The sequence below is a fragment of the Triturus cristatus genome, chromosome 2_2, assembly GCF_964204655.1.
Source record: "Triturus cristatus chromosome 2_2, aTriCri1.1, whole genome shotgun sequence".
Taxonomy (NCBI): Eukaryota; Metazoa; Chordata; class Amphibia; order Caudata; family Salamandridae; genus Triturus; species Triturus cristatus.
Window position 1 is genome coordinate 30,966,498 of NC_140582.1, and position 21,207 is coordinate 30,987,704.

Here is a 21,207-nt window from a genome sequence, read left to right on the forward strand (position 1 = left end):
GCTGTTAGATCTTAGTAAACATTCGAATCGGTCAAAACCAGGAAGCGGCGGCCGCCATTTTGTGTGTTTCACTGAGAAAATAAAGGGTGATAACTTGAAAAGGGGGCAAGGAAGAGAGTTACAGACCCCCTAACATTTGAAAGGGGGTCAAAGAAGGACAGAAAAGTACAAAAAATTTTTTTATTAATTTTAAAAAAAATCGCGGGGTACGCGTACGGTAAGCTCACCGTACGCGTACGGTAAAAAAAAAAAAAAAAATCAAATGAAATGCAGATTTAAGTGTTTAGATATTAGGGGGCTCTGAAAAGAGCCGTTGTGTTTATTAACCCCTTCGGTGCTCATGACGGAACGGTTCCGTCATGAGCCACGGTTGAGCTGTGCTCATGACGGAACCGTTCCGTCATGACCACGCCCGCGCAAGAAACCGTCAGCACAGCGGCGGAATTTGCGCAGCATGGAAGGGGTTAAGTGATTTTTTAGTGGTACCTACAAGTAAGTACCGATGCAGAGTCTAAGGTTCAAGAGGAAGACTCTGTTCCCTTCATCATTGAAGTGTACACCATCTCCTCTATAAATGTCTTGCATGTCGTAACGCAAGTTGTTGTGGTAAATGGAACCCATACCATAGTCACGGAGGAAAGCAGAAACTGATTTGTTGACGTGCTTTCTTGCTTTGTCAATCTGTGGACAAAAATGATTGGACCAGTTCCATTTTTGCCTTTGGCATATGTTAGAAAACACAAAGGCAGTTTTAGGGAAAAGTGAAAACAGTTGTGCAAAGGTCTCCTTCATAAGCATTTCCAGACCTACCCCAGTCAAAGTGCCTAGGTCATTGCCACCACAGTGCACTATTATGAGGTCAGGGTGTTGGATTTGCATGAAGGTTTTCACCAATGGCATCAATTGGTGCCACTTTAACCCTCTCTGACCAATCCATTTAATGTCTACATTTGGCAAAGCAAGGTCTCTCACCATACCTGTTTTCTCTGCATACTTTTCACTCCAGAAGACATAGCTGTGCCCTACAATCCACACTGTGAACATCTTCCAAGGAGATCTGGATGCACTCAGGAGGTGTAATTCAGTAGAATGGTAAAAAGAAATGAAAGACAGTTTGGAAATGGAGGCATACATATTTTTTTTAAATAAAAAGAACTGATTGGCTGTTTCATACCATTCTACACTAAAAACTAGGCTGTGTGTGTCAATTTATAGAAGCATGATTTGTATTGGTAAAGAAAAATGTGTTACCAAAGAACAGTACTATGGATTTGCTGTTAGGTTTGAAAAGTCAAGCACTCTTGCACTTTGAAAATGAAACATTGTCTGCTGAACTTCTGACCTGAATCCACACAGCAGTGTTCCATGAGCTGTTGCTATGGTAGCAGGCAGAAGTCAAGTTGGGGGAAGGGTACTAGGCAGAAGTCAAGTTGGGGGAAGGGTACTTTTTGAAAAGGGTTGGTTTTCAACCAATAGAAATGTGTGATTACATTTGAAAAAAAGGGGGAAGCACTGAGATTTGAAACTAACATGTATATGTGTGGAAAAAGAGAGGGAAACATTGCCATTATCTGGTTCTGCTGAGAGGAGGGAGGTGTACAGAACAGAGATCCTGGCTCTGATAATCTGCTGTTTGAGTGCCACATTTCTTTCACAACTAACTAATTTTAAAGGTGAGTTAAGAGTTTGAGAGGGGATGTATATGGTAAATTAAGAAATGAATAATAGCATTGGAATTCCTTTTGTTGAAGTTGTGTTTATCATTTTGTGTTTTGGGAGAAATTTAAATGTGAGGAACATGTAAAATAATATGGACTATGTTTTCACCATAAATTAAGGTGTACTGGTATAAATAAGGAATACTTTTAGGGTTTGAGGTTCCAGTCAGTAATGGAAATACATTCAGCATCACTAAGGCTGGTTGCCCTTGCTGGAGTGTAGTCAGTCACCCAGGTTACAGATGTTGCTGGTCTCAGAAAGCTGTTTGGTATTGCTCTGGTGATTTTACATTTGCATTAGATGGAAAGGGGGAGCTATTTTTTTATGCAGAAGCAGACTCTTAGCACACAGCCAGCTGCTTATCCTGTGGAATCATGCACAGTATTCACAACCGAGTGGGGTTTGAGGTTGCAGTCAGTAATGCAAATACATTCAGCATCACTAAGGCTGGTTGCCCTTGCTGAAGTGTAGTCAGTCACCCAGGTTACACATGTTGCTGGTCTCAAAAAGCTGTCTGGACATGTGCTTTTTTGAGAATATGAAAAGTGGATTCAAAATGTGTCAGACTGTAAAAGTACTTATCACTTGCCAAAAAAAGAGTAGTAAGTGTGCTTTCAAAATGGCAAAGAAATTTCGTTTTCTGACTAATATGAAAACATGACTCTGTGTGCAAAGAGGAATTACAGGCAGAGATTTATTGCGTATTGCTCTGGTAATTTTACAGTTGCATTAGTAGGAAAGGGGGAACTATTTTTTTTGTGCAGAAGCAGACTCTTAGCACACAGCCAGCTGCTTATCCTGTGGAATCATGCACAGTATTCACAACCGAGTGGGGTTTGAGGTTGCAGTCAGTAATGCAAATACATTCAGCATCAGTAAGGCTGGTTGCCCTTGCTGGAGTGTAGTCAGTCACCCGGGTTACACATGTTGCTGGTCTCAAAAAGCTGTTTGGACATGTGCTTTTTTGAGAATCAGAAAAGTGGATTAGAAATGTGTCAGATTGTAAAAGTACTTATCACTTGCCAAAAAAAAGAGTAGTAAGTGTGCTTTCAAATTGGCAAAGAAATTTCGTTTTCTGACTAATATGAAAACATGACTCTGTGTGCAAAGAGGAATTACAGGCAGAGATTTATTGCGTATTGCTCTGGTAATTTTACAGTTGCATTAGTAGGAAAGGGGGAGCTATTTTTTTTGTGCAGAAGCAGACTCTTAGCACACAGCCAGCTGCTTATCCTGTGGAATCATGCACAGTATTCACAACCGAGTGGGGTTTGAGGTTGCAGTCAGTAATGCAAATACATTCAGCATTACTAAGGCTGGTTGCCCTTGCTGGAGTGTAGTCAGTCACCCAGGTTACACATGTTGCTGGTCTCAAAAAGCTGTTTGGACATGTGCTTTTTTGAGAATCTGAAAAGTGGATTAGAAATGTGTCAGATTGTAAAAGTACTTATCACTTGCCAAAAAAAAGAGTAGTAAGTGTGCTTTCAAATTGGCAAAGAAATTTCGTTTTCTGACTAATATGAAAACATGACTCTGCGTGCAAAGAGGAATTACAGGCAGAGATTTTTTGCGTATTGCTCTGGTAATTTTACAGTTGCATTAGTAGGAAAGGGGGAACTATTTTTTTTATGCAGAAGCAGACTCTTAGCACACACCCAGCTGCTTATCCTGTGGAATCATGCACAGTATTCACAACCGAGTGGGGTTTGAGGTTGCAGTTAGTAATGCAAATACATTCAGCATCACTAAGGCTGGTTGCCCTTTCTGGAGTGTAGTCAGTCACCCAGGTTATAGATGTTTCTGGTCTGAAAAAGCTGTTTGGACATGTGCTTTTTTGAGAATCTGAAAAGTGGATTAGAAATGTGTCAGATTGTAAAAGTACTTATCACTTGCCAAAAAAAAGAGTAGTAAGTGTGCTTTCAAAATGGCAAAGAAATTTCGTTTTTTGCCTAATTTCAAACCATGACTCTGTGTGCACACAGGAATTGTTTTTAGACATTTAATTTGTGAAGGTGTTATTGTGATTTTCACTTGTAGGAAAGGGGTACTTAGTATTTTAAGATTTGAAAAGATCATAAAAAATGTAGTAATATATTTAAATAAAATAAAGAAATTTTTTTTTAGTTTTTTTCAGGTATTGCTGAAGAGCAGTGAACAAAATTTAAGATGCCTACAAAATCCAGACAAAGGAAAAACCACAAAAAAAATCTATATTTGAAGACAACTGGAGGACCTAAGTTAGCTGGAGATGCTCATGTTGGGAAAAAGAGAAAGTCTTCTGGTAAGCAGACAAAAGATTTTTTAAAGAACATCTTCAAAAAAGGAAAAATGTACAAAATGTCTGTACTGGAAAGAATGTTTTAAATAGAAAAGAACAGGAAAAAATTGAGCATTTAGTTAATGCAAATATACCTTCAGAAACAATAAAGATTAATTTAAACAGAAAAACAGCGTTTAAAGAGATACGAAGAAAAATGTTTAAGAGAAGAGTTATGTCCAATTTGATAAAGGATGTGAAGAAATATAAGCAAAAGGCTAAATTTTATAAGAGAAAAAAAGAAATTGAAGCCATTGCAGCTAAGGCATTAGAATTAAAAAGGAAACTATTCATTTTAATTTTGAATAGGATGCGTACATTAGATAAAATGGTTAATGTACTGAAATCACAAACCAAAAGGAAAAGAGAAGTGAAAAGAACAAACTTTTGCAAAGTGTTTTTAGGAGAATGGATGCATAGTTCAAGTAGTGAACCTTTTTTTAATGAAGAGAGTTATTTTCAAAGTAATACTTTGCTGCATGCAGTTGACACCAGAGGTCGTGCTTACGAAGTGAAAAATGGTTATATAATGGAGAAGGAGAAAATGGTTCCAAGAGATGAGGTACAAGTGATGGCGGATGAGGCTATGGGGAGACGTCCTAAAGCCCCAGTGTACACTTGGAATTGTAGTAGTATTTGCACTGTGCGTCAGGAATCTATTGATAAATTTCGTGAGTTTCTAAGAGAATATAGTAAAAAAAAGTGTAAAACAGAAGATTAAGGTGCTTCAAAGTCTAGATCCATGCAGAGTGAGAGAGAATACTGGTTTGCAGGGTCATTCTCTGGCTTGTCTATCTAGAAAAGTGTGTAAAAGTGTTTTTCATCATTTTAGGATGCTGGCTGTTCATCATACTGAAATGAGAAAGTTTGTGAGACGGTTGTATTTTGCTAAAAGTCCAGCAATAAAGTTAGATGAATTGAATAGGGCTCTGTTCCATGGAACGGTATCAGATGTAGAGAAGGTTATTGATGAAATTCAGTTTTGTTACTTTGGTCCAGAACAAGAAAGTGCAGAAAAGGACACAGTAAATGAGGAAGAAGTGGAAGAGAATGTAGAACCCTCTGTAAGTAAGACATTTAATGATCACATAACAAAATTTGCAATAATCTCTAATGAAAGACCAAATATTACTTGTATTTGTTGCCGCAGAACTCATTATAGAAAACAAACCAGGAATGTTGATCTCTACAGAAAAAGTGAAAATGAAGATAATTATAAGTGGAAGGATTTTGCCACATATATATTTCTTGAAAATTGTTTTCAATTGGGTGAAGATCAGCGTATTTGTAAGTACTGTTACAACAAGTTAGAAGAAAATAGAATGCCGACCAGAGCTGTACATAATAATTTAGAATTGGATGTTATTCCTGCCGAACTTTCTGAATTAAATACATATGAGTCTATACTTATTCAATGTGTTCATCCGTTCCAGACCATAGTACGTATGGAGCCCAAAACTGGTAAATTACCTCCTTCTGATTTACTGAGAGGTTTAAAAGGTAGAGTGGTGTATTTGCCCTTGGATTTGAAAAAAAATATGGAAACTATTGATGCAGATACTTTGGAAACTGAACCATTAGTTATTCTGGTTAATGGTGTACCTACAAAGAATAAAAAGATTTGGCAGGAGCTGGTAGATGTACGGAAAGTTCAAAGAGCAAATTTGTATTTGAAAAGGAATAACAAATGGTATGAATCAATTTATATAGAAGAAGAAGAAGAAGATTTACAAGAAGACACAGAAACACCAACTGGACAAATTGAAAAAGTGGACAAGTCAAAGGAAGAAGAAATTTATGAACATTTTAGCATACATCCTCTTCATTCAAAAGAAGTTATGGGAGACAATATTGATCTGTTTCAGATGAGGAAAGCAAAAGGAACTCCCGTGAGTGTATGGGAGGAGAGCTTGGAAGCTCGATGTTTTCCCCAGCTGTTTCCTACAGGAAAAGGAGGACGATACGATGAACGTCCAGAACAGATTCCAGCTTCTGAGTATCGGACTACAAGACTATATGCAGAAGACCCAAGATTTCGACAAAGTATTGCTTATTTATTCCATCTTTTATTTGAAAGCGACTTGTCTGCATTATCATATGCAGTAAATCACATTTTAAAAAGTGGAGTACATTTACAAAATGTGTCTGCTAAGGATTTTATGGAGAAAGTGCAGCACCGAGATAATCATTTGGAAACACAACTCATCAATCTGATGGCTTGTCAGCGTGGGACAAATGAATATTGGTACCGACGCCATGGTGAATTAAAATGCATGTTACGAAATTTAGGAACACCAACATGGTTCCTTACCCTAAGCTGTGCTGAGTACGCTTGGGATGATTTAGTGGATTTTCTACGAGAGGCAAATTCAAACATTAAAAACATCGAATAAAAGACAGCTGGAGAACTGTGCTCATTGGATCCGGTTAATGTTTGCAGATATTTCAATCATAGATTTGAGGCTATGATGTCCTTCATCTGCAATAAAAAAAATCCACCTCTTGGAGAAGTAGAGGATTTCTTTTGGAGAAAAGAGTACCAGGCAAGAGGTGCTCCTCATATTCATATGCTGTTGTGGATCAAGGGTGCCCCAAAGTTTGGAACAGATACTGATGAAGCAGTGTTATCTTTCATTGAAGAATATGCAACATGTGCTATACCAAAAAGCACAGAAGAGAAAAAGCTAAAGGAGCAAGTTTTACGTTTCCAAAGTCATCGGTGTGGAAAATACTGTCGACGGAAATACAAGAGCAAAGATAAATACTACACTAAATGTCGATTTGGATTTCCTAGACCTGTTCTTTCAAATGGAAGAGTAAACAGTTTTATGTCATCTGTGAGACATACTATCACAAGAAAATCACCTAAGAATACCTACAACCTTAAAAGAAAAGAAGAATCAAAAAATATAAATGACTACAACCCAGTCATTTTATCCATGTGGAATGCTAACATGGATATACAGTATGTAGCTGACAATTCCATTGCTGTTGCTCGATATGTAACGTCTTACATTACTAAATCAGAAAAAACTGAATTGAAGGAAATGTGGGAAGAGATTTCCCACGAGAAGACTGTCAGTAAGAAGCTGTACAGTTTCCGTTTAAAGATGTTATCGCATCGAGAAATTGGATCCTACGAATGTTCAGATAGGTTATCTTCTGCAAGTCTCTACTCGAAATCAAGAAGATTAATTTGGGCAAGTTTAGGCCTTGCAGCAATGAGAAATCGGGTACTGAAATCTGTTGGAGAAATTGAATATTTGGCCGAGAATGACCCAGAAAGTACAGATATTTTGAAATCAAACATGTTGGACACATATTATCCCAAGAGAAGTCATCATCTGGAGAACATGTGTCTCTATGAAGTGCTGCAGAACTACATTTATTCACGGAAAGCTGCAGAAGACATCAACAATGGAAAATATAAAGTCATTGGTGAGGAAGGATGTTTGGTGAAGCAAACAAAAGGAAGTTTGATAAATCACAGGAAGCTGAGTTGTGACACTACTGACAAAAAGGAATTTTACTACTTGGCTCTTTTACAGCTATTTAAACCATGGCGTACAGAGGATGAACTACTGGGAGAATTTCAAAGCTATGAAGATTCATTTAATGCTTGCAAAGACAGCATACAATGCAGTACATTCACAACTTATGTGCAAATGTTAAATGAAGAAATTGAACAGGAAACTACAATTGCAGCTGAAGTAGCTAGAGACAGTTCTCAAGACAGCCAAAGTTCAGGAACACTCAGTCAAGATCCCCTAGGACAACCAATCGTTGAAAATGAAGCTGCAATAGCCATGAATGAAGTGGAAACGGCTATGAATCAAGCTCAAGAAGAATTTATAGACTTACCAAATTTGGAAAGACAACTGAATGAAGAGCAGCAACAAATTTATGAAGAAATCAGAAACAAAATTGATCACGGATTACTACATGAAAAAAAGAGTGCTCATGCACATCATTTCATCCAATCAGGATGTATGTAAGCGGACAAGCTGGAACTGGAAAAAGTTTCCTAATAAAAGTCATCAGAAGCTACCTACAGCAAAAAACAGATTCTACTTTGTCTTGTGTGGTTACTGCTCCAACTGGGTTAGCAGCATATAACATAAAAGGAATCACCTTACATTGTTTGCTAATGTTACCAGTGGAGCATGAGAACAAAATACAATACCACAAGCTAACTGGAGAAGCATGCTTGGAAGTTTCAAGAGTATTGAAGAAGATGCAAGTTCTCATTATTGATGAGGTGAGCATGGTATCAAACTTAATGCTTGCCTTTGTGCATTTAAGAATGCAGCAAACTCTAAGGACAGACTATGACGTGTTATTTGGTGGAAAACATGTCATAGTTTTTGGGGATCTTCTACAGCTTACTCCAGTTAAAGGACAACCAGTGTTTAATACTGTGACACATGAAGATACAAAGAAGTCATTGGGAAGCATCGGTAATGCAAATATTTGGTCCTTCTTTGAGTACAAGGAACTTACTACTAATATGAGACAAGCAAACGATGAAGAATATGGAAGTATTCTGAAAGATATCAGAATTGGACTACTCACTGAAGCTGGCACAAAAGCATTACAGAGTCGGTTGCTACATAATTTATTTCCAAAGGAAGAAATAGTTGCAGAGAAGATATACAAGAACATTGCAGAAAAGAAAAGTGTCATCTGCTTAATGCCAACTCTATGTGAATGCTCAATATTCAATGAGGAGCTTTTGAAATTGGAAAAGGAAGATATCAGGAAATTGGAAGCAGTGGACAAAATTCAGGATGGAAGAATTACTATCACATTAACAGGCAAACTGAAAAATAAATTGGATTCACTAGAGAAGAACATTTCCAAAACTGCTGGATTAGAAAAAAATCTATATGTTTGCATGAACTGTAGAGTATTTTTAAGGAGAAATTTGGATGTTGAAAAAGGTTTAGTTAATGGAGCTATGGGAAGAGTTGTGAGTTTTATTAATTATCAGAAAAAAGATGGAATTGAATGTTTAAAAATAAAATTTGATCAGATAGAAGAAGTTATAGACATTTGTCGTTGTACAGTTCGTTTTATGCTTGTGAAAGACTTATATGTACAAAGGAAACAGTTTCCGTTTTCTCTAGCATATGCTGTAACTATTCACAAGTCTCAAGGATTGACTGTAGATTGTGCATTTGTAAACATTGGTTCATCTGTGTTCAAAGAAGGTATGGCTTATGTAGCTTTGTCACGAGTGAAAACATTATCTGGTTTATTCATGATAGACTTTGATGATTCAAAAGTTAGTGCTGATGCAAATTGTGTAAAGGAGTACAATAGATTAAGAAGAACCTATGCTCCTCATTTAGGTCAGTATCCTGTGTTAGAGAAACGTGTAATTTCTCGTAAAAGGAGAAATGAGAATATCTGTAATGAGGATGTAGAGAGGAGGAAAAAAAAGAGGAGTGATGTAATTGCAAGCAAAAAGAAAAAGGAAAATGAAGAAGAGGTTGTAGGATGTCATTTTGAAAATAGCTCTGGTGTCAACTGCTACGCTAATGTAGTGCTGAATGTTGCATTTTATCTGGAAATTTTGCAAGAGCGGATAATAGTAAATCAGAGAAAAAGATTCTGTTCTGAGTTGAGTCTCCTTTTTCAAAAGCTGAGTAATGATAAAACTCAAATAGAAAGTGCTACTGAAATTAGAAAACTTTTAGATGTATATTCAGGATGTACACAGTTTTCTCAAAATGTACAGCAAGACGCACAGGAATTCTTGTTGTATTTTCTTCAGGTACTGGAATGTGTACACATTGAAAATTTGTTTGGTCTGTCTTATAAATGGGAACATAGTTGTGAAAACTGTTTCAATACATGTGGCTCTAATGTTGATTCTGAAAGGTTTATTTATTTAACATTGCCAGAGAGTAAAACAGTCACTTTTGCTAAATTAGTTAAAGATGCTAATCATAGCATGCAATGCGGTGAGTGTAAATCTGACATGTTTTCAACGTTAATTTTAAAGGAATACGGACAGTATGTAATTTTAATGATGCAACGATGTAGAGCTGATGGTTCAAAATTGGATACTTTAATAAAGAAGTTTACAGGACAGCAATTATCAATTTCAGGAAAAACTTTTGTAACAGTTGCAATAATTTTCCATGAAGGACCTTCTGTTACTTCTGGACATTACACAGTTTATCTTAAATGTGAAAAAGGCTGGACACTGTGTAATGATTCAAAATTGATTTTCAAGCAACGTTTGCCTTTTGATTTAGCAAATTCCTATCTAATCTTTCTGAAACCTAAATTTTAGAGAGACTTGGCAAGATCTGTACAAAACAATTTTACCATTTTTTTGGATTACCATTGGAATTTTCAAATTTAAAGATTTTTAAAATTATCATTTGGCCTAAAGGAAAGGTAACCAATTGTATTGTGGACTTATATAATTCTTAATTAATGTTTCAGAAAACAACATTTTACAGAGAATCGGTAACATCTGTACAATTTAAATTTTTGTATTTTATTGGATTACCGTTGGAAATGTAATCAAAAAAGATTTTTAAAATTACCATTTGGCCTAAAGGAAAGGTATCCAGTTGTATTGTGGACTTAATTAAATCCTAATTAATCTTTCGGAAACCAAAATTTTAGAGAGAATCGGTAACATCTGTACAATTTAAATTTTGAAATTTTATTGGATTATCGTTGGAAATTTAATCAAAAAATAATTTCAAAAATTAACATTTGGCCTAAAAGAAAGGAAGCTAGATGTATTGTGGATTTATTTGAGATATATTTTTTTTGAGATTATGCTTCTGTAAGAAAATTGTCAGACGGTATTTTTTAGAAATAGTTTTTGTTATTAGATGATATTTTTAATGAATAATATTTTGCATTTCGATAATGTTATGTTTAACTGAGAAGAGATTCTGGGCTTTTTTTAAACAATCTTTGAGATTGTCATTTTTTTTTGCCCGCTGTTAAGTGATGAATGCAATTGCTTTCACGATTTATAGTGAAATGCAATATATTCTGAAAACAGCAAAAAAAAGGCAAAAAATTGTTTTTTGAAAATATGTAAATATGTGTACTGTATTATAAAATGTTTTATTAAATATTAATACTTTTTTCGTTTTTTTCAGATTGAGAAAGAACATTTTCGAAAACTTGAACCATTTTTATAGCAATTTAAATTAAATTTTAATTAATAAATAATTTTTTGAGTGGGTATGGTAAGTCAAAAATTTCATGGTCCCTTTTTTCCACTTCTCCACAATCACATTTTCAGTTTTTCATTGTAATGTCTCAAGGACCTTGTAATGTGATAATTGATTTTTAGTGTTTTTAAAAAAAAAAAAAAAAGTTACGCGTACCGTACGCGTACGGTAAAAAAAAAAATCAAAAAGAAGTTTAAAAAAATATATAAAAAAAAGTTGAAAGGTAAGGTTGGCTCTTAAAAGAGCCGTTGTGTTCGTACAGGGACAGAGGAAAGAAAGAATGGGAATATTAGTCGGTAGGACAAATGTGCTGGTCTATTTTATTGTTAACTAGGGCAACACTGGTCTCCCTATGACAAATTAGACCATGACAAGTGGCGCACCGCATTGTAACCCTCGCAAACAGATGGTTAGTTTCCAGAGGACCAGAAAAAGGAGATGCTCCCCCCACAGATGAAGGGCTCAGCTGACCTGCCGAAGATGGACTCGGCCCTGCAGATGATGGACCAGGCTGAGCTGCTGTGGATGTGCTTGGTTGACTTACTGAAGGGTTTCCTCCAGTATGTCGAGCATATGTCCTACCGTGTACATCATGAAGGTGTCTCAACATAGTGTGATTCCCGAAGGAATACTTCTTGTTAGGATTCCCTCTTGAAAGTACACGGTCACAAAGCTTACAAGTCACTAAAGGTGCATTTACCTTTTTCTTGCCCTCTGGAAAAGAAAAATACTCCCATATGAAAGAGCTCTTTTGTTTCCTCCTTCTCTGCCTCAAGGTAGTGCTGCTAGCCTCACTCTCTGAAGAGGTCTGCTGTTCTGCCATCGTATCACAAAGACAACTCAGCTCCTTCTCCTAAGGGATCACAAGCAGAAATGAGGGGAATGGGTGTGGTGTAGGAGAGTTCTAGAACTGAAAGTAGTAAAAACCAATCAAAAGTGTTGTTTCTTGATCACATGACCCAACGTGCGCGTACGTTACGCTTACGGTGTGCTTACGGAGCGCTTACGGTAAAAGTACGCATGCGCGTAAAAAAGACACGCGCACGCGCGCATGCGCAAAACAGGCACGCCCCTTCACTTCCGCGTAACATGCGCGTGCAGCGTACGCGTTACGCGCCGCGTGCGCGTGACGCACGTCTACGCAAATTGCGTAACTGTACGCAAACAGCGTAGAAATCTAACGTACTAAAAGCAAGACGTGCGCGTACGGTAAGCGCACGTTAAAAAAATACTAAAAAAAAAAAAAGAAAAGGGAAAAAAAGATTCACTATGTTATACTACTAAATCTTACCTGTTTAGTTTAAAAAAAAGGTAAAAATAAAAAATACATTGTAGAATTTTTAAAATTTAACCATAGTCTTTAAAGAGGATATAAATTTAAAATAAAAATATGTAAAAAACATTGCAAAAAAAAAAAAAAGAAAAAAAAAAAAGGAAAATATAAGAATTAGCATTTAAAAAACCTTGCAAATTCACTGAAAAAAACATGGGTTTCACACACGTTATAGTTAGGAATTAGCATTTAAAAAACCTTAGAAATTCAATGAAAAAACCAAAGGTTTCACACATGTTATAGTTAGCTGGACATTTCACTCGTAAAAAAACAATGAAATTCCCCCGTTATAGTTAGTTCAGCTAACTATAACTCGCGCGCCCGCAATGCACTGTTGATGACGTCACATATTACATCACTCATGACATGGTCAGTGACATCACTCATGACATCACTGATGACATCTCAAATGACATCACTGATGACATCACTGATGACATCATCCTTGTGATAGAGTGGCAGACCTCCTCTCACCCTAATATAACCTTTGATACACACATTCAAAAATAGAGACTAAAATGTTCAAAACAATGGACATACCAATACCAGTTACAACAACCTCTTCAGTAATTCTAAGATCCACATACATATCCACTCATTCACCAACAGTCCTATACAGTCACTCATACATGTACTCACTCATCATATGTACTCATACACCTATACATCCTGTTACACAATGCCACTCATCCATAGAGTTACTCACACACATAGTCACTCATGCTAATAAAGAATCAAACAGACATTTACCTGCATATACAGTTATACACACACCACCACACTTACTTCTACGGAAACTTACACATACTTAGTCTTTTAAACAATCACTTATAGAAACACATACTTATTCATAGAGGAACTCTTTCAATCTCTCACTCTCACATATATTCGCTTATATACACCAATAGTCACATATACTAGTTTAAAACATATGTAGTTACTCATAAAGACACTATTGAGACAGTCATTCACTCACTAACACACCCATACACTCACTCATCCACCCATAGAGTCCTGCACACATGCTGTCTTCAACACATACAAAGAGTGAGTCACTCATTCATGCACCTATGCACTACGTAATACCCCCACTGAACCATGCAGACACTCAGACTGATACTCATAAAACCAACTAATAACCTATATAGACACCCATGTAGCTACTCACCAACCCATGCAGCCACTTATACACAAAGTGAGAGACTGATACAGATATTTACATATTAAAACATTACTCACTAAGCCATGTATTCACTATGATACACTTAATCAGTCAGTTACACAATCAATTTTTCAAAAACAAATCATCCATTTAGACACTTATATACCCATTTATTCTTCCATCGACCTTGAGATATACATATATAAAACATACTTAATTGTCAGAAAAACACACATTCACTGGATGATGTCATCAGTGATGTCATCAGTGATGTCATTTGAGATGTCATCAGTGATGTCATGAGTGATGTCACTGACCATGTCATGAGTGATGTAATATGTGACGTCATCAGCAGTGCATTGCGGGCGCGCGAGTTATAGTTAGCTGAACTAACTATAACGGGGGAATTTCATTGGTTTTTTACGAGTGAAATGTCCAGCTAACTATAACATGTGTGAAACCTTTGGTTTTTTCATTGAATTTCTAAGGTTTTTTTAAATGCTAATTCCTAACTATAACGTGTGTGAAAACCATGTTTTTTTCAGTGAATATATATATATATATATTATCTACTGGCCGCCAGTAGATAGTTATAGTTACTACCTAGTTTCCATAGGAAATCTCAAAATTCTATTTTGAATAACTTTGGCGCCGGTTGACGAATCCTCGCGAAATTTTCAAAACTAATGGGGCGCTCCATTCAGCTCCTACCCTGAAAGTCTCGGGGTGATTCGTCAAGCGGGGGCCGAGAAAAAAGGGGGGTCCCAAAACGCGTTTTCCCCATGCATTTTTCCATAGGACCTTTAGACACAGCTACAGCCAGAACGGCTGAACAGAATTACTTGAAATTTGGCAAAGAGGTAGTCCTCAGGTCAGGCATGTGCCTTTTGCATATATGGTGTAAATCCGTTCAGTAGTTCCTGAGAAAATCAAAAGTAAAATCATATACATATCTGGGCGGAGCCTAACCACACATCTCATTGTGAGATCTGATTGGCTGTCAGCACTTCATCCAAGAAGTGTTGGCAGCCATCTTGGGATCAATATACATGATAGCACCTCATTAAAAAGCATTGCAGTTAATAGAAGGTTTTAAGACCTTAGTTACATTATAAATCATTTGTTGATGGTACCATACTCATTTTAGGAATTGTAGTATGTTCTAAGGTGATTTTACCATGTGAAAAAGCCTTCTGCTGGGATATCATGAATCATGTTTGAGAGAAAACTATTTTCACATGCTTTTCCCACAGAGGTTTGGAAGGTGATCTGTAAGCTAAACTGAGAGCATATTTTCTGTAAATTCACATTATCTTTCTCAGTCCTGTGAGAATGAAGTCTGACATTCTCAGTAAAACATGTACATCTAACAAGGGCAGAGACTGTCAGTTGATTCCTTTGTGTTCTACTGCAGCTTCCCAGAGTGTTCCAAAGAACAACTAGAGCGCTAACAGTCTTACTTATGACAAAGGTATGGCACACCTGAAGCCATCTTGATTGGAATAAAGTGGTAACATTTAAAACATTTAATTTAAAAAGGAACACAATGAGAGGGTTTATTGTGCCATAGAATGTATGCTTAGTGCAGCAGAAAGAAAAATTAGGGCACTTTTTGAGTGACTTCTCAAATCCTCTTCTATTTCATTAAAGAATTCTGACATGCAGACTGAAACATGCACTTTCAATACCAGCAGCAGACTTCCCTGGTGAGCAGTAGCTTTACTACAGTGATCTAATGAGCAACTAGAGTGCTAACATTCTGAATTTATGGCAAATGTGTGACACATCTGAATGCCTTCTTCATTGAATCAAAGTAAAAAACTGACAGTATGCCTACTGAGGAGACTGCAGTAAATGAGGAAATTAGGAAACTTCATAACAAGTCTCCCAAGATGGCCACCAGAGACAAAAGAGCCCAAATGTAGCACAAATATCACCGAGATGTAGCCCAAGTATAGCCCAATGACAGAAATCCCAGAGTGTTTTAAAGAACAACTAGAGCGCTAACAGTCTTACTTATGACAAAAGTATGGCACACCTGCAGCCATCTTGATTGGAATAAAGTGGTAACATTTAAAACATTTAATTTGCAAGGAACAAAATGAGGGGGTTCATTTTGCCATAGAAATTATGACTAGTGCTGCAGAAAGAAAACTTATGGCACATTTTGACTTCTCAAATCCTCTTCTATTTCATTAAAAAGTTCTGACATGCAGACTGAAACATGCACTTTGAATACCAGCAGCAGACTTCCCTGGTGAGCAGTAGCTTTACTACAGTGATCTAATGAGGAACTAGAGTGCTACCATTCAGAATTTATGGCAAATGTGTCACATCTGAATGCCTTCTTGATGGAACCAAAGTAAACAAGCATTGAAAATGCAATAGGTCTCGCCCTCGTTTAAGTTAAAGCAATTCTGTTTGTAATTAGGTGGCTTTTTAGCTTTGCTTTTATTAGTGTTTTTCAAAATGTCATGTAAATAAGATGCATATCTGTATATGTATGCATGCATTTATATTTGTATTTATATAGATATGCAGATTATATATATGTTTATATATGTATGTATATACATATATATACACATACATATATATAAATGCATATATGTGCATAGAGAGAGGTAGAGAGAGGTAGAGAGGTAGAGATGTAGAGGTAGAGATAGAGAGGTAGAGGTAGAGAGGTAGAGGTAGAGAGGTAGAGAGTAGTAGAGAGAGAGGTAGAGAAAGGTAGAGAGGTAGAGAGTGGAGGATGAGTAATAGAGAGTAGAGAGTAGAGAGAGAGTAGTAGAGAGAGTAGTAGAGAGTAGTAGAGAGAGTAGCAGAGAGTGAGTAGGAGAGAGTAGTAGTGAGCAGTAGAGAGTGAGTAGTAGAGAGTAGTAGCGAGTGAGAAGTAGAGAGTAGTAGAGAGTAGTAGAGAGTGAGTAGTAGAGGGAGTAGTAGAGAGTAGTAGAGAGGGAGTAGTAGAGGGAGTAGTAGAGAGTAGTAGAGAGTGAGTAGTAGAGGGAGTAGTAGAGAGTGAGTATTAGAGAGTGAGTAGTAGAGAGTAGTAGAGAGTGAGTAGTGGAGACTGAGTAGCAGAGAGAGAGTAGTAGAGAATGAGTAGTAGAGAATGAGTAGTAGAGTGAGTAGTAGAGAGTAGTAGAGAGTGAGTAGTAGAGAGTAGTAGAGAGTGAGTAGTAGAGAGTAGTAGAGAGAGAGTAGTAGAGAGTGAGTAGTAGAGAGTGAGTAGTAGAGAGTGAGTAGTAGAGAGAGAGTAGTAGAGAGAGTGAGTAGTAGAGAGTAGAACAGAGTGAGTAGTAGAGAGTGATTAGTAGAGAGTAGTGGAGAAGTAGAGAGTGAGTAGTAGAGAGTAGTAGAGAGTGAGTAGTAGAGTGAGTAGTAGGGAGTAGTAGGGAGTAGTAGAGAGTGAGTAGTAGAGTGAGTAGTAGAGTGAGTAGTAGAGAGCAAGTAGTAGAGAGTGTGTAGTAGAGAGAGAGTAGTAGAGAGTAGTAGAGGGTGAGTAGTAGAGAGTGAGTAGTAGAGAGAGTAGTAGAGAGTAGTAGAGTAGTAGAGAGTGAGTAGTAGAGAGTGAGTAGTAGAGAGTGAGTAGTAGAGAGTGAGTAGTAGAGAGTAGTAGAAAGTGAGTAGCAGAGAGAGTAGTAGAGAGTAGTAGAGAGTAGTAGAGAGTAGTAGAGAGTAGTAGAGTGAGTAGTAGAGAGTGAGTAGTAGAGAGAGAGAGTAGTAGAGAGTGAGTGGTAGAGAGTAGTAGAGTGAGTAGTAGAGTGAGTAGTAGAGAGAGTAGTAGAGTGAGTAGTTGAGAGTGAGTAGTAGAGAGTAGTAGAGAGTGAGTAGTAGAGAGTGAGTAGTAGAGAGTGAGTAGTAGAGAGGGAGTAGTAGAGAGAGAGAGTAGTAGAGAGAGAGTAGTAGAGAGTAGTAGAGAGTGAGTAGTAGAGTAGTAGAGAGTGAGTGGTAGAGAGTAGTATAGAGTAGTAGAGAGTGAGTAGTAGAGAGTGAGTAGTAGAGAGTAGTAGAGTAGTAGAGAGTAGTAGAAAGTGAGTAGTAGAGAGTGAGTAGTAGAAAGTAGTAGCGAGTGAGTAGTAGAGAGTGAGTAGTTTAATTTAAAAGGAACACAATGAGGAGGTTCATTTTGCCATAGAAATTATGATTGGTGAGGAAAAAAGAAAAATTAGGGCACATTTTGAGTGACTTATCAAATCCTCTTCTATTTCATTAAAAACTTCTGACATGCAGACTGAAACATGCACTTTCAATACCAGCAGCAGACTTCCCTGGTGAGCAGTAGCTTTACTACAGTGATCTAATGAGCAACTAGAGTGCTACCATTCAGAATTTATGGAAAATGTGGGACACATCTGAATGCCTTCTTGATGGAATCAAAGTAAACAAGCATTGAAAATGCAATAGGTCTCGCCCTCATTTAAGTTAAAGCAATTCTGTTTGTAATTAGGTGGCTTTTTAGCTTTGCTTGTATTAGAGTTTTTCAAACTTTCATGTACATACCATGCATATGTATGCATATATGTATATGTTTGCATGAATTTATATTTATATAGATATGCAGATTATATTTATATGTTTATATATTCACTGAAAAAACCATAGGTTTCACACACGTTATAGTTACGAAATAGCATTTAAAAAACCTTGCAAATTCACTTAAAAAACCATAGGTTTCACACATGTTATAGTTAGCTGGATATTTCACTCGTAAAAAACCAATGAAATTCCCCCGTTATAGTTAGTGCAGGCAACTATAACTCACGCGACCGCAATCCTCTGCTGATGACGTCAGATATTACATCACTGTATTTAGACACTTATTTACCCATGTCTTCTTCCATTAATCTTTAGCTATACATATATTACAAATATTTATTTTTCATAAAGACACATATGTCATCAGTGATGTAATATCTGACGTCATTAGCAGAGGATTGCGGTCGCGTGAGTTATAGTTGCCTGCACTAACTATAACGGGGGAATTTCATTGGTTTTTTACGAGTGAAATATCCAGCTAACTATAACATGCGTGAAACCTATGGTTTTTTAAGTGAATATATATATATATATATATATATATATATATATATATATATATATATATATATATATCTCAATGCATCCATTGGCCTGCTGTGTCATTCACATATTTCTTCTGCCCACTACAGCATGAGGTAGTGAGTCAGCCCACATCAGTCATTGGTTAACTTCACTGTGAGTGACAGAAATCTGGTCTTTCGCAGGGAGCGCATCTACACACATAGTTCCCTTCAATGCCATGAACTATTATGACAATGTGTCCTTCTTAACCCCAAAAACATTTTGCGTTGGCCAATGCTTTTTTTTATATTGGTGTGGATCCCGCAGATCCCCCAAAAATAAAGTTTTTAAAAAACCATGCCAAACAAAAGAATGGGCACGACCAAAAGAAAGGCGAACAACACTAGAACTAATGTTTTTACTAATGCTTGTTCTGATAAGTGCTGTTCTCATGGACACAGATACAGGCACACAATTTTAGGAATGCACATTGTTCTTTATAATGTGAAAAAGCTTGAGAGCAGAGCCGCTGTGGGAATAAGTTCTACACAGCAAGGGAAAAAAATATTGATCTTCTAAAAAATGACAAGATAATGTTATATTTAAGTGGAATCTCTTTTCCTTTCACAAGTGAGGTGTTCAAAAAAAATTGACTGCTAGACAGGAAAGTCAGGAATTTGTCCCTATGGACATAAATACTTTCAAACAAAGACTACTTCCATCTTGTGAGAAGCTGTTAAAATCAGAAGAGTACCACACCTGCAAGCCATGAACAGATAGAACCTATTATTAGAGTCTGTGAAGGTGCCTAACCAGAAGGATGAACAGTGTGAGGGATTAGAAGCCCACAGTTACAAAACAGGCGCGTTTCAGGGTACGCAAAAAGGTAGAACATTGGGTGGTGAAGGCATCCTAGTAGACTTGTATCAGTAACTCAGTAAACAGCAACACTAACTGCAAGAGCATGTATGCGCACATCACTATCCCGTGGAATGAAACATTTTGTACGTAAAATAAACTTGAAATAAAAACATTTTTTGAAAGATTTTCCAGATACAACTAAATGATACTGATGCTGGCCATTCCCTTCGCACCAGGATGCAGGAGCAGAACGTCTTACCTGTCATCTTTATTAATCTGATCGCCGAATCCGACGGTGTCAACAACAGTGAGCTTCAGGCGGACATTGCTTTCCTGCAGCTCATAACTTCTTGCTTTCAGTCCCACTCCAGGCTCGTTGTGGGATGCGGGGTGACTCTCAAACTCGGTGTTAAATATTGTGTCCATTAATGTAGATTTGCCAATTCCCGTTTCACCTGTCAGAGCAAGAACAGAGTTTTAGTTCCCAAATCAAACGCATTCTTTTTTCAATATTTCCACTGTCACTTTCTTTTTGTAGAACTATGTCTACCAATTATTATGTTTCATTTCATTCATTTAGGAAGCTAACAATTTGTCATTTTTTGCAGTAGATTCATTTTATTCAAACCATTTAGAACATGTGAGCTTCTCTCTTTGGTGTTAATGTTGGGTGAGAAAGATGTGTACACTAGTGAGCCAAAAGGAGACTTCATGGAGTTAATAAACATGACACTTGTCCTGCTGACACCCCTACAGGGGTGTGGGGAGATGGGGAGGGTGCTCCTGTGGCAACCTGCAGCTACTTTTTACCTAGCCATACCTACTTCTTTGACATTCAGATATGAGCCCGAAGCAAAATAGAACTTTGCATTGTACCTTGCATAAATGGCTTCCAATGAGGGAAAGGGGAAAAGTGGTCGTGGGGTAAACTGAACCCCTTACACTCTTGGAGAGTTGAGAGTCGGGCCCTGGGTTGAGATTTCTTCTCTCAAAGCCTGTCGAAGCACTACACTTGACCTAAGCCGCATGTGGGTCTTTGGTTCACGGCAGGAGGGGAGGTTGACCAAGTTGCAGCCACGCTTTGCATTCACTCCTCTTGGAACCTAAGTCGATACTACAGACAGGCAACTCCAGATACACTCATCGTTACACTCCTCACCTTTCAGAGCAATGTTTTGGGCATAGCAGCATCGCAGCTCAATGACAGCGCAAGCTACATCCCACTGATTTTTTATAGTAATTGAAAGAGATATGTAGCACTCCCTTACATTTAAATAGATCAGTCACAATTAAAATATAACACAATCCAAAATGGCTTATTTTTTAACACGCCTATGATCTCCCATATGTTGGTATACAATACTACTCGAAAAGCAGACTCCACATTTTTGGCTTGTCTTCACAGATGTATTCCTCTTTATTTTTCTTTTTGGTGGTACATCCAAAAAAGAACTGCCTGCCAACACGTGTTTCGTCTCCCCTTAGACTTTGTCAAGGCTATCCAAAAAACGAACTATTTTATGACCAATTAGTACCTTCTCGAGTAGTCATGAAAATTAGAGAG

The 21,207-nt window shown here is 37.2% G+C and overlaps 1 protein-coding gene across 5 annotated transcripts in view; it reads right to left on the reverse strand.

The window, feature by feature from the left end:
- SEPTIN11 (septin 11) overlaps nucleotides 1–21,207 on the reverse strand; it is a 614,181-nt gene that overhangs the window by 300,664 nt on the left and 292,310 nt on the right. For all 5 annotated transcript variants that reach the window (XM_085640963.1, XM_085640961.1, XM_085640960.1 and 2 more), the window contains exon 3: nucleotides 19,903–20,098. In XM_085640963.1, the coding sequence (XP_085497089.1) occupies nucleotides 19,903–20,098 (196 nt within the window). The remainder of the gene's footprint in view (nucleotides 1–19,902; nucleotides 20,099–21,207) is intronic.